Source organism: Chelonia mydas, chromosome 7, assembly GCF_015237465.2.
Source record: "Chelonia mydas isolate rCheMyd1 chromosome 7, rCheMyd1.pri.v2, whole genome shotgun sequence".
NCBI classification, from domain to species: Eukaryota; Metazoa; Chordata; order Testudines; family Cheloniidae; genus Chelonia; species Chelonia mydas.
The window spans coordinates 81,389,022-81,403,591 of NC_057853.1; the positions used below are offsets into that span (position 1 = coordinate 81,389,022).

Sequence of the window (14,570 nt, forward strand, 5' to 3'; positions counted from 1 at the left end):
TTCTGTTGCGAGGGCCCATAATGTGTACATGTGCCCTGCCATTTGCTTGTTTATGCATATTCCCAATTGCTTGCAGTCACACACAGATATACACACAGACTTATGTGCATGCACATACACACGATCATGGATTTGCATATTTGCAGACGCACATACTGACATACATCTGCCTGCAGATACGCATACATGTTCACAGACACATACATACACTTTCATACAAAGACAGACACAAACAGGCATGCATGCACCTGAACAAACGAGCAAGTCCATACCTACTTTATCTTTCAAGGAGTACAGCCATACATAGCCATCCCTTGTCCACCTGTCCCAGTGAATGAGACCTGCTCGTCCTTTCTTCTCCAAGCTCTGAGCACTTGGGTAAACCTTGTCCTGCTGAGCTTTTACTACCTGCCTGTTCTCTCAATAAACTGCAGGGCTGCATTTAGCAAGTCTTTTACTAGCTATTAAAAGATTACACCTCCAGGGGACCTGTTTACTATTTGGAGTCTGTGTCCAGCAATTTTGAAATTTATACCCTTTACGAGCATTTGTATACAAGCTCATTAATAGATCTGTGTGAAATTCACAATTGTTGTTTCACAAAGTTTGGCACAAACACTTTCACTGGTGTCTCCTTGTGGCTGAATTTTATTGACAATGTTTGTAAAGTGGCTATTTTAGCAATGGAAAGACAGGAACATGTAAATTTTCCCATTCTCTGGACAAAATCACCCTTTCTCTAAAAAACAGGTCCATTTCTGTGTGTTTGCTGTTGCATTCATGAAGTGAGGACAAAGTACGCTGGAGGCAAGAGCCCTTGTTACCCTTTCTGCTGACCCCTAACAACGAGGAATCCTTGTGGCACCTTAGAGACTAACAAATTTATTTGGGCATAAGCTTTTGTGGCCTAGAACCCACTTCATCAGATGCATGGAGTGGAAAATACAGTAGGCAGGTATAAATACACAGCACGTGAAAAGATGGGAGTTGCATCACTGAGTGGGGGGATCAGTGCTAACGGGGCCAACTCAGTTTGGGTGGATGTGCCCCATTTCCAACAGTTGACAAGAAGGGGTGAATATCAACAGAGGGAAAATTACTTTTTGTAGTGCTAACAAGGCCAATTCAATCATGGTAGATGTGGCCCATTCTCAACAGTTGACCAGGTGTGAGCTAGATGCTTGCTGGGGATGGGTAGGTTCCAACACTTCACTGCAGCATCTTCCTTCACTGGTTCCAGGGCTGGCCATAGGTATGCAAGGCCCTGAGCAAAGTGAGACAGAGCGAGTGGCTGTCTCCATCCCATCAATTACCCAGAATAACCCAGGCTGCCTTCCTCCCACTGCCTCTGAGCTGCAGCTAGTCCCACCATAGATGCTTGATTATGGGTGAGGAAAAGAAACAGGGTGGAGCACAATGATTCTCTCTGGTTTGTAAAGTCCTCTTGGGTACCTGATGATATTTCCCATATTCATTTTAGCCTTTGCTTTTCCCTTTGATGGGTGGTAACATTCCTCTCTATATTTCTGATGGATTTGAAACCAACTTTTCTCTCCAACTCTGCAGTATTGGAGATAGCACCAGCCCTTGTGCACACAGCTCTGCTACCCAGGTTTGCTAAACAGCTGCCGCACAGCTCTCCTGACTGGAAATGAGCACCTGCAACTTCCATTTGAGTGAATGGCAGTTGAGTGCTCAGTACCACTAGGGTTGAGGAGGGCGACTAGCTCATGTTTAAATTCTTGTCAGCAGAGCAGTTTCTATTTTCATCCCCAGATCTTATTTTCCCAAGTGTCTTCCAATGTGTTGACTCTGAGCACTGTTGCTACTGCTACACGGATAAGGAGAGCAAGTCACTGCCCCAGGGGAGCATGTTACACAGAGACTCTTACCAGCTGCTGCACCTGCTGCTGTTAATGTCTACACTTCTCCCGCTGCCAAAAATAACAAGTGAATAAATGCCAGACACAGGAGATGCCTTTTTGGATTCTGCTCCATTGTGTTTTTAATTAAATAAGTCAAGTCAACCATCTTCTAACCGGTTACAGGGTTCACATTCATTTCTGTGCACAGAAGATTCAAACTAGAGTACTGAGTACTCTCCTCAGAGGATGTGTGTGTCAGAGCTTCCAGCGGCTGGCAGACCACAGTGGCTCCAGGAGTGTAACAAACCCTGTGTAACATCACTGCTATGGAGCCAGGCAGGCCGTTAAGCTAAACCCTCGACACAGGGCCAGTAAGAAAACAGCTGGACATTGGTTTAGCTGTTAGTTTTGTAAAAATCCCTAGGTGGCAGCACAGAGTTCTTCGCATGGAGATAAATAAACGAGGGATGCTGGACTCCCTTAGGTGCACACTTCCAGCTGCCCAAGGAACCCCATCCCAGTGCATTTCCCTTTGAGGCCTGTCTGATGCCCTGGCTGACCCTCCCTTGCCTCCTGTCCCCTTGGATTCCTCCCTACAATGTGGACAGCCCCTGCCGCTAAAGTTGCGTCTGCTTTTCCAGAGGAAGGCGTTCTGATTTAAACACATGGAACAGCTCTCCTGGGCTGTGTGATTTCAGCCATTGGAGAAGGCCAGGCGCCCGAGATTCCTCCCTTTGAGTTGAAAAGCAAAGATGGATGAGAGGAGGAAGAAGGGAAGGAAGAAAACAGCTGAAGTAACAAAGCAGCTCTCCATTTTACAGCCTTAGGAGCACAGATGGCAGTTGTAAGCCTTCCTCTCGCTGCCCTGCTGGGGTGACATGCAGCATAGCAGCAAGTCAAAGGCTCCATTCAGACCCTGCTGCCAGCTCCTTCTCTTTCTCCATGCCGCTCCCCACCCGAAATGTTAGTGAGTGAAGGGCCCTCCCCCCATGAACTAGCCTGATAGCTGGAGGTTGCAATGCTGCAGTAGGGCAAGGGAGCTGGGGTTCAGGAGAGTATGACAGGCTGGCTGCATGCAGTGCTTTCTTCTAGCATCTGAGCCTGGTCCCTGTCCTACAGGACAGAGAAAGGGAGAGAATGTGTAGCTCTATGGAACACAGCAGAGAAAGAATGTGGTGTTAGAAACTTCCCTTTCCATATCTAATAACTGGAACACAGAGGAATAGTCCTTTTATGTGCCAAGGTCAGAGACTGTCTCTCTCCCCTAGCCTGAAGATATGTTCATGGAGTGAGAGAGAAAAAACCTTTAAATAAACAAATAACTGAATGACTCTCTTGTGCTTGGAAAGGTCAAGTGACTGGCTGAGCAGAGAACTGACTCCCTCTGTCTATCCCAGGGCTATGTACAGAGAAGGTAGCCATCCAGCGTGATTCCCATGAGCTGCTAATGAATTCAGCCCGGCCCTGAGGGACTGCTCCTGCAATGAGACAGAATTCCTGTCTCTAGGCCAAATCCTACCTGGATTTAAGAACCACTGAAGTCAAGTGGGATTGCAATAGGTGTAAATCATGGCAGGATTTGGCCTTCCATATCAAGTCATATATCCCACATTCATCTACCAAATAACCTCAGCTCTATTGCAACCTTCCTCCCCATCCCTTAGGATGAGAGGACCTGGTATCAGCTCCCACCCCTGTGGGGGGGGGGGAGGGGGAATGGATAAACCCCCATATTTACTTCTCATTATGCACAGGTCCGATTCCAGATGGGCTCCCCAGAGGCCAACAGCCACTCTTTTATGCCACTGAGGCATGTATCCTTTCACTTCCTGTGCATTTCTGTGTTTTCCCAGGCCATAAAATTATATCCAAAGCCTTTGTTCTGTCTGGGATTTATTGTGTGTCTCAGGGCTAGTCTACACTAGAACGCTGCAGCTGTGCCGCTGTAGCGTGTCTGGTGAAGATGCTCTCCCGTCAGCACAATAAAACCCTCTCCACAAGGGGTGGTACCTATGTCGACCCAGCGCTGTCCACACCGGCGCTTAGGTCAGTGGAAGTTATGTCATGCGGGGGGGTGGCTTATTCACACCCCTGAGCAACATATACCGACATAACGCAGTGTCAACAAGCTCTCAGCTTGTGAAATGGGCCATTTGAAAGGCTGTCATTTTAAAAGTGCTACAAATAGTTTCATGTCTTACACAGCCTGAGTTCGCCAATTTTTGAAATTTTTTTTCAACCATGCTTTCCTTAAAAAATAAGAGCTATTTTCCTCCCTCCTGTTGCTGTGTGAAGCCCCCTGACTCCCCCAATAACAGGGAACAGTGAACCTAATCCGGTTCAGTTACAGAGTGTGTAGGTGTTAACTTGTAACAACAGCAGTTAGCCGTTTGGAGACAGAAGTGTGATTTTTGTTTGTTTCTGGGTGTTAAGAAAACAGACATCTCAAAACAACAGCATTTTGTTTGAAATCGTAACTGTGCTGCTCTGAGTTTAATTGTTTACCTTTTTTCCATTTCTTGGGATATTTCTTGTCTGCCTGTTTTTGGGTGTAGCTCAGACTCCCTGCTAATAAAATATTTCCCCTCTTTTTCATATAATAAATAAATAAATTCCCCTTGCAGTTTACAATATTAAACCCTCCATTCTCTGAACGGCTCTACATGTTGCAGGAAGTGGCAGCCTCTTTCCTGCCAGATTGCAGCCCTTGTAAACAAAAAAAATAAAAATAAACTTTTGAAAAGCACAAACAAAACAAACAATAGCAATAATAACGCCTCATTTCATCAGAACCAAAGTGCTGGTTGGAGCTCCAAGTAAACACACTCTCTCCTACCGACTGCACCAGGACTGTTTCCACTGGGGGCTCCCTCCTGGAGCTGGCAAAGTAAGTTTGATCAAGAAGTGGTATGGATCTGATTCGTGGTTACCCTGCACCTTGGTGCTGATCCAAAACCTGCCAAAGTCAGTGGGAGTCTTTCCATTGATTTAAATGGGCCTTGGCTCAGGTCCACTGGGTGGTCATATTGCGTAAATCATAACCATTTTGTTTTGGGGACCTTTTACAGCCACTTTATACTGATGCAAATTATGACACAAGGTAGAGGGCAACTGCAAATAGGGCCCCTTGTGCTGTACCTATAGCTCTTGTTGTCTTGAGTATATTGAAGAAATGCTCCAGTATGCATTAAGGCCCTTTTGCTGGAAAGCACCTCTATTCAGGCCAGCTCTTATGCACATGCTTAATATTAAGGTGTGCTTAAAGTTATGCCATGCTTAAGTGCTTTCCTGAATTGAGGCCTAAGTCTGCTACCTCTCCAAAGATAAACAAACTATAATACAAGATGTGGCAGTTAGAGGACAGACTGTGAATATTAAAGAAAGAGAAATCAAAACTGATTGTGTGCACCAGAGGGTCTGTGAGCTTGAAGGAGGAAGCTGTTGTATATTTGCCCTTTATGGTTTATATACCTATAGATAGTAATTTAAATGTGCTCTTCAGTGGGTGCAGATTTTGGGTTTCACAAACAACTCCACATGTGAGTTGCAAGGGCATACACAGAAAAGCCTCCACTGAAGCATGTATTTGTTAATTTCTTTTCACTTCTCTAAGCTTCAATTTAGCCATAAGTAATTCCTTGAAAAACTGTAAAGATGTAAAGGTAGTTTAGGCCCAAAATTTAGGGCTAGAAATTTTTTTATTTTTATTTTTTTACAAAACCTGCTATTAGTCAATGTTTTTCATGATTATTTTTAAACTCCATTGGAAACAGTTTCCACCTTTTTGTAGCAACATTCTCTTTGCAATATCTGCAACCCAAACACTGCAGAATTGTGCTAGTACAAGGGAGCTGAAAAGTGAAACTGCCTTGCATAGGTGCTGGAACTGGGGGTGCTGCTGCACCTCCTGGCTTGAAGAGGTTTCCATCATTTACAGTTTGGTTCAATGGCTTTCAGCAGCCCCATTATAAAAATTGTTCCAGCACCCCTGCTGCCTGGTCTGTTTTCACTGGTTACTTTCTGCATCACAGTTTGGACAAACTGCGTAACTAGGGTAAAATAAATTCATATCTTTAAAACACTATTTTAGTTTAACAATATAAGGTGTTGTTAGTAACCCTGGGAGGGAGATGTGGATTGTTGCTTTTTTTAAAAAGAGAACTGTGATGTGGTGTGTACTCCACACAGGCCCTGAAAGGGTTAATGTAGGCCTGAGGGACCAATTAGGGTACCTTGCTGTACCTGGAGGGAAAGCCAGGCTTAACTGAACAAGAGACTCAGCTGGGCTGGAGCAGGCTAAATTATAAAGCCAGGAAGTTTGCTGCCCAACGGGACTGCAGGGAGACTGTCTGAGGTTTCTCTCTGGGAGCAGAGAGGAGGGGAGGTGAAAACCCAAGAGGGAGAATAAGCACCAGGGTTCTAACCCTAAAACAATGGTTAACCCCAGAGGAGTTGTGGGGAAAGGAAGCCCGAGAGAGCTAGGTGGGAAGAAGCCCAGGGAAAACAGCAGCAAGGGGTAGGACCATGCAGACCATGGCCGCTTGTTACAGGGTTCCTGGGCTGGAACCCAGTGTAGAGAGCAGGCCTGGGTTCTCCTACCAGCCACTTGGAAGCAGCATGGAAGCACTGGAGAGGAGCTCTAGACAGCTGGTTTGGAGATTTATTTTGTTACCCTGGAAGGGGAGGACTATAGAGATCTGGCCGAAGGGCCAAACCACAAAAACAGAGCCCCTTGAGTCAGAGAGTGAGAGACAGCAGGGCATGCAGTGAGCAGTGGAAGGGGGCACCAGAGTTGGACAGAGCTGTTCCCCCAAAGTGACCAAGAAGAGGTGCCACCTAGCTTTCCCTGTGACAGGGACACTGTCCATTTTTTCTTTTTTTACATGGGTGAAGGTTAGGGGCATACACTATGTTAAAGTACACTGAGGACTGAGAATTTCAGCCATTACCCTGCATTTATTTTTGCATGTTTTTCTTTCCCTTGCCGATTTCATATCGGTTGCTCAAACAGGGGTGTGCTCTGGCACAACAATGGCCATAAACGGGATGTGCCTGGATCCCCCTCCTGCATTAGCGTCTCCCCTATGCTGATCACCCATGTCAGCAACAGCTTACTCCGGCTGTCCAGCTCCAGTTTACCAGTGCTCCCAGGCCATGTCCATGGATCCATGGGAGATTAGGGGGACTGCTCGCCTGCCCAGCTGTGCCCGCCCCCACCCTTGTGCATGAGAATTCTGATATTCTCTCATGCTAGTGCATGAGATTAGGAAGTGAATCCGACCACGGATGAAACTGACTGCTTAAAGTAATGATAAATGCACAAGATAAACACACTGAAAAACAGAGAAATGTCTCTTGCAATCTCTCTAAATTTGAATCATTTGTGACAATAGGAAGTAAAGATAAGTTCAGAGAGAAGTTTGTGTGTTGACAGTATCCCTTTAAATGTGATTTAAAACAAAACCCTGATGCTGCCCCTTGAAAAATTACTTTTAAAAAAAAATCACTTCCAGCTCAGATCTTGTTCCATGTTTCTTCCCTGAGGATGTATTTAAGGATGAGGGGACTCAATGGGGGCATCAGAATAATGATGGGGCTGAAAAGGTGTCTGAAGATCTCTTCTGGAGTAGTCTCCGGGTTGCCCCAGGAAGAGATCAAACTCCAGGAAGCAAAAACCAAACCTAACTGTGGATTGGACAAGGGGTGAAACAGGCTAGGAATTCGTCTGTTGCAATCTGAGACCATCTCTTTCTGTTATGGAAACTATTCCTATTGCCTAATTTTGGAGGAGTTCCTACTTGCCTGCATCCCAGTCTCTCTTCTCCCCACTCTCCTACCATAAAAAGCTAATTGGTACAAACGATTTCCCTCTGCTTTGGGCAGGAGAATTGCTGGCAGCCTCCAACCAGCACTTCCAAAGATATACAAACAATAGCAAGGACAAAATATAAATACAATTACAGAAACACCCTGCCGCCCCCAGCCAAGAAATCTTTCAGTATCGATCTCTAGACACCAGCAAATGATCATTGAGGAACCCAGCCTCTGTGGTGGAAGACAAAACAGCTGATGGCACCTTGGAAGGAGACCAGTTGAATCCCCAGGCATAGAGAGCGTTGCTTTCAGTTTCTCTCTCTCTCTCTCTCTCTCTCTCAAATAATGTTTTCATTGTCTCCCTGCCATCTCTCAGCTGCTGGTTTTGGTGCACTTGATAACAAGCAGCTGAGGTGGAAAATGCTGCACCAGTGCCAGTGATCACGGTGTGGCTGTTTGCTGGCTCTGCTACATGTTTTCCCGATGTCCTGGCATTTTGCTCTTCCGAGAGCATGGTCTGAGGGAGTGTGCTCACCCTTGTATGACTCAGTCACATCTCTCAAGGTTTAACAGGCTGTTGGTATATTTAAAGGTCCGTAGACATGCACAAAGTGTCCTAGACATGAGTGTTTGTCAGCGTAAGGCGGCAGCAGTCAGGATGGGAGAAGAGAGTTCCCCCGACTCCTCTCCCTGGGGATTTACTAAGAGGTTTCTTGGCAACAAACCCCAACCAAGTCCCTTTCTGACAGTTCCGTCAACCCAACCAAACACAGCTTAGCGAGGTCTTTAAGTTTGCCCAAGGCAGTATCAGTGCAACCCTCGGCTCCTCTCACCTCCTCACTCATGCTCGGCGAGATGAGGGATTTTAAAGTGTACGAATATTTTTAAAACATACAATTCTCTCTTTGGATGTTTAGTGCAGAAATGCCCTTTGAAAGAAGGGTGGCGCTTGTGCAGAGAAGAAAGCTAAGAGGTGAGGTATGGAAGCTAGTACCTATTGCTTTGGTTCTCCCCACTGCCAGCTTCTGAGCTCCATTTAGTTTCAAAGGGTGGCCACATTATTATCCATCTAGACGAGCCAGAGCTCCTGGATATTACTGCGTTCCCCTGCTGTCCACGGAGAATCAGAAAGCACCTCGCTAGGATGAGGAGTGCATGGCAAACACAAGCCTTATAAACGAGGATGTGATACGTGTCAGCAAGGGACAGTGGCCCCTTTCCACTTGCCCTTTTCCTGCTTCCCCAGCTGTTCTTGTGCTCAGGTTTTTCTTTTTTCAGTCTAACCATATGTTTCCGTATGGAAACCCAGCAATGAGGGATCTTACGTGATCCAGAAGGCCCTCCTTTCCTCTAGCAAACTGATGGATCTGTTTGTGAGGGTCTCTTGGTCGCTGGCCAGCTTGTAGCCAAACAGACGCATGGCTGGGCCGCAGACACTCTGCACTACCTGGGCCAACTTGAAGGGGATGCTGAAGCGCCACTTCTCGAACTGCTCCGAGGAGTTCTTCTGGGTGGAGTAGATGCCACTGCTGTCCTGAGGTGCCTGGGTGTTCTTCTGGATCCAGTCCTCCACCTGTTGGGTGAGGCTGATGCCAGCAAACTTGTACATCTCCTTGGCGTTTTGGAGGGGTGACCTAGCAATATCCTCATAGCGGATCAGCATGTAGCGGCCCCGCAGCCACGCTGGTTGCCTCAGGCCAAGTTCAGCGGAGAGGCGGATGTTCTCGCAGTTCCCCCGCAGCCTCTGCACCTCATCCTCGTTGAGGGGAGCTGCTCCTTCTGAAGCCCATTTTTTCCAGGTTTCATATTTGCCTGAGAAGGCCACAATGCGAGAGGCCAGCACCGCCCGGGGGTCCCGCACCAGCTGGATGATCCTCATGTCTAGACGAGGGTCTTCGACCAGGGGTCGTAAGAACTCCAGCTGCCGAATTCGCACTGTCTTGAGTGCCATGTGATTCTTGTGCAGGCAGGCTTCTGCAGCGAGGGTCATGTTGAGGGGGCCACAGCGGCGGTTTTTGCAATGGTACTTCTCGAAGACCTTCTTGACGAAAGGGGTGCAAACAGGGTCCTCGCACAGGGAGCGGCTTGAGCCCCGCCGGAACATATACGGGGTCAGGTGGTCATCAGGGAGCGGGGTGATGAAGTTCTCCAGGATGTAGAGGTCACAGAGGAACAGCTGCTTCAAGACATCTCGGTAGACGAGGGCCGACCCCACTGCATTTGCTCCGCCTGGCTCGAATGACACTGTCCTCTCTATGTGCCACAGTGGCTCGAAGAGATAGAAAATGTTGCCCTGTTGGTTGAAGAACTCTCCCACGAAGGAGGAACCTGTGCGGGTGGTGGCCATCAGGAGCACATGTCTGCGGGGTCCCTGAGCCACAGCAGGCTCCCTGGTCCCTCCCAGCTGCAGGGTGACATTCTGAAGCCGGCTCTTGAGTTGAGAGAAGGCAGAGTCCAGCTCGCTGAGGGACAAGAGGGACCCATTTTCTGACAGCACTAGGCCAGGGTCTGTGCTGTTGACCTCCACCAGAGATTGTGGGGCTTGCTTCAGCTTGTCTGATACCCTGCCAACAAAGAGAACAAAACCACAAACAATGAGGCAGTGGTTAAAAAGGGGGACATTTAGATTTTCACCTCTAAGCACCTGAATTCACCTTATTTCACCTGAGGCCTAACGCGTTCAATAGTTTCAATTTACTCTCTTGTGCCCCTCTGTCCATATTGCAAAGCCAACACAGACTGGCACAACTGGCAGGCTCTTCAGGAGAGGTACAGTTTTGGAGTAGCAGTACGAGCTGCAGGTCGGGATTAATGGGCAGTGGCAGAGCTGTAAGGGAACCCAGGAGTAGAACAGCAGGACATGCTGCAGGTCAGGACTGAGGTACTTTTGGTGTAACTGCTTAAGGGAAGTTTGCACAGCATACGTCCCCTCTATTCATCCTTCGTTTTCTCAGCTGCTAACATTTATCAGCTTTTAAGAAAGAAAAGCCCTAGGGCAGGTCTACACTGGAAACTTACATCGGCATAGCAACGTCTCTCCCGGGTGAGAAAAATCCACACCTCTGAGAGATGTAGTTAAGCTGACCTAACACAGTATAGACAGCACTGTGGCCAGAAAAAGTCTTCCATTGACCTAGCTACTGCCTCTCAGGGACGTGGATTAACTGGAGTGAAGGGAGAACCCTCCTGTCACTATAGTGAGTGTCTGCACTGAAACGCTGCTGCAGCTGCACCACTGCAGGTGTGCCACGGTAGCATTTTAAGTGTAGACACAGCCTAAATAAAAACCCTCCCCATTCCCTCAGTATGGGCAAGTTGGTCGCTTCAGCTAGACACTTTGGCACCTCCTCACTTGCCATAGCCTACCTGGCTATGATCTTCTATGACGCCCATCTCCAGTGTATTTGTCTTGCGCATTCTCAAAGCATGAGTAATCTAACTATCCTGGGGGTCACTGGAGATAACCAGGAAACTAAGGCATAAAAATGTTTGAGTTGATGGGGGCAGGCTTTTTACTGAAAGTGGGGAAAGACCTGGAGGAACCAATGCGAAGCACTGCTGGGAAGAAGGCCTTTCACTGTGGGCAGTTGTAGTGACTGACTGAGATTGTAATGGAAAGAAGGTGATAAGCATTAATGGGCTTCACATTCCAGGAGAGAGAAATGTATCTAGTTGTAAATGGCTGGAAGGCTGGCTGCAGAAAGGTGAGGTGAAGGCTACATCAAGGATGAAGAGAAATCCCCTCCCAGTATAGCAAGAGCTTACTCTCCCTTTTCTCCTACCTCGATATGATGTTGTTTTCCTTCTCGATAATGACAAGAGCTACAACAAACACCAGGAGAATGGCATACTTGCTCTTCATTCTCAGGCAGTGCCGCAGGTCCCGGATATCCTGGGGTAAAGCGTGTCCTTTATCCATGGGGAGAGACTGGGGAGTCCAAGGTTTTGCCTCAAAGTCTCTCCCTCTCCAAGGAGAATAAAGGAGCACCTCCCCGGCTCCTAGTGCTCTGCAGCTATCTAGAAGGCATCATCCAGTTTTAATACTTCCTGATCAGGCAGGTGACACCCTTGCCCTGCACTGAGAGAGAAAAGGGAAAGTGTTAATGCTGGGAATGAGAAGATGAGTTGCCTGAATAAAAACAATTTAAGAACTTAACTATTGCAGGGTCAGCACCTTTCATATGGTGGATGCTTTAATTAGATTTCAAGAGTTACACAAAATGCCGGCCCAGGGAAATCTCCATTGAGATTGCCCCCTCCCCCCCCCCCCCCCCCCGAATCAGTGTGATATTTTCTCCAGTATCTGCTCAGAGGCTTTAATAGGACTGCACCACACAAACACAAAGCACTTTTCCTCCCTCTCACCCACTGCTGACTCAGAGAGTCAATAAAGCATCTCTTTACTTTCTCGGGAATTTAAGAGCGAGAGAGCAGGGCTCTATATCACGGGCCTGGTCAGGATCCCATTGCACTGTAAGAATAGGATTTCAAGTAACACGGATGATAATAATTGGCAATTCTCAATTTAAATCAAAACTCACTCCTGCCAAGCCCACAAATGCTACCCACTGCAGTCAAAAATAGTCTCACACCCCTCCCCAAGGCAGTAAAGCATCCCTAATGTTGTTCCTCTCTGTTTACAGTAGACTGTGTGCTCCTCAGGACAGCAACTGTGGTTCTGATCTTACACTTGTGTAAATCAGGAGCAATTCCACTGAAGTCAATGAACGGGGGTGAGGTCAGAATCAGGCCAACATGTCATCTTCTGTGTCTTGTAGAGCGGTAAGCAAATGGTCAGTGCTTAGGCATAATGATAAAATGTAATACACTTTAGATAGTCAAGAGGGGCACAGGATTCATATTCACGATCTCTAGAAGCTTTGCCTGGCATCAAGCTGTCAATTCCAAGATACAGCCTTTAGCTATTAGAGCTCTTGTCCTCACTTTCATCTCTCCTGCCCTGACCGTTTCTCAGTAGTTTTAAATAGAAGTAGGACTAGCTGGCCCAGGTGACTGAGGATCCACCTGGGGGCAAATTTGGATCAGGTCAGTAATGTCAGAAATCACGGCACCAGCGCAGCTGCTTAGCTTTTCTGGATAACAACTGGCAGTATCCCATCAGTGAGGGTGGGTTTTCGATGCAGACCCCCCGCCCCCCCGCCCCCAACACAGCTTGCACTAACTAGCACACTTCCGGACAGTCTCAGCAGGGATAGCTCAGTGGTTTGAGCATTGGCCTGCTAAACCCAGGGTTGTGAGTTCAATCCTTGAGGGGGCCAGTTAGGGATCTGGGGCAAAAAAAATTGGGGATTGTGCCTGCTTTGAGCAGGGGGTTGGACTAGATGATCTCCTAAGGTCCCTTCCAACTCTGATAGTCTATGAGAAGCCAAGGATTCTGAATAATTCACCCCCCATGGCCACTCTCTCAGGCCTGAACACAGGCCTTCAGGTCAGGTTTGAGGCACCTTGGCCAACCCATGAGTGACAGCTTGTACTACTGGGGCTATGCAGTGCCTCTAGCCATGGCACCTTTCCTGAGAAACATCAAGTCCTTCCAGGGCAACTATAATGCTTGTTCCCAGTGGATTTACTTTACTTTCGCAGTTGGGTATTTATCAAATGCAGCCGTAGGGGATCCTCATCTTTTCCCTCTAGGGACTGGCCTTTCTCTAAACACAGACCTTAAAAGCAAGGGGCCAAATTAACCCTTGCTGTACCTTCACTGAATTGCAGGGATGGATTGGTTGAAGTAGTCTACACATCTCACATAGACAGATAGAAAGCAGAGGTCAGGGAAATGAGAAGCATCTCTGGGCCTCAGATATGGGGAAGCAGAGACAGCATTGCAGTGCACCGATAATGCTTCCTGTCACCTGATGACTATCATACTGTGGTAAGAGAGGAAGGTGGGGAGGGGGATTCCCTAATTATAAGTGAATCAAAAATGTCAGGACTTGATGTTTTGGAAACATACTACTTTGTTTAGTCCCTGGAGAGAACTGCTCCAACAACCATGAAAACATCTGCTGTTCTCAACATCTGGAGAGTTGGTGTTAAGGGCCTGTAAACAATTCCCTTCTGCTGGATGAACAAAATTTCAACTAACAATGAGAGCAATAAAAACGCGAGGGGCCTCCTTCTCTTTATAGCCTCCATCCTGCTTGGGAGAAACAGCTGTTGAGAGCCTCCAGCAACCTCTGCCCCTCATATCTCCGTTCCCAAAATAGATCTTGTGGAAGAGACCCCTTGCTGCACTTCCCCTCTGGCAGCATCCCTCCCCTGCCCCCATCAGAGTCTCAGTTCCCAGAACTGAATACAACCACCTACATTTTAGGAGCACAGTTTTCCACCCCTCCAGCTGTTCATTTGCTGTGCCCTATAGGCTTCGTTGTGAACCACCAATGAGGGGCTGGAGAAGGGGGGCAGGATGACACAAAAGGGGAATCCCAGAATGGAACAGGTAAAGGAAGGCAGCCCTGTTCTCCTTCATCCTGCCAATGGACAACAGCCTTTACTCATTCTGATTTGTTGGAACAGTTCCAGATCCAACAAATTCTGTGTTTGAGTAAAGGCCCTGTTCCTTTCACACTTGCCTGTCAGGACTAGCCCTGGGAAAGAGAGAGCACCTGAAAGTGCCATCTCTTGACAGGCTTGGTGCAAATGGAATTCCTGTTACATTAGTCACCATTCCAGCCTGATGCTGTTGTTTTATGCTCAAGCCCAGCCTGGGGGCAAGATATTTTTGGGAGGGAGTTTTACAGATTTTCAGCTATTAAAAGGAAACAGTGTGGAGAATCAAAGTTTTCTGTTCTCCTATCCTTCCCACTTGATTTCCTAGAACACAAACAGCATTCTCATTTCCCAAGAAATTTCACCAGTTCTTTGCCTGTT

The 14,570-nt window shown here is 47.3% G+C and overlaps 1 protein-coding gene across 2 annotated transcripts in view; it reads right to left on the bottom strand.

Moving 5' to 3' along the window:
* Positions 1-1,975: 1,975 nt before the first annotated feature.
* The window catches only part of CHST3 (carbohydrate sulfotransferase 3), a 45,146-nt gene continuing 32,551 nt past the window's right edge, over positions 1,976-14,570 (bottom strand). The window contains exons 3-4 of one of the 2 annotated variants that reach the window (XM_043551004.1): positions 11,462-11,752; positions 1,976-10,243 (exon numbers count right to left, since the gene is read on the bottom strand). In XM_043551004.1, coding sequence (XP_043406939.1) covers positions 9,001-10,243; positions 11,462-11,598 — 1,380 coding nt within the window. In that variant the 5' untranslated portion in view covers positions 11,599-11,752 and the 3' untranslated portion in view covers positions 1,976-9,000. Of the gene's footprint in view, positions 10,244-11,461; positions 11,758-14,570 lie in introns of both variants that reach the window. The other variant, XM_037904884.2, reaches the window with a different exon arrangement.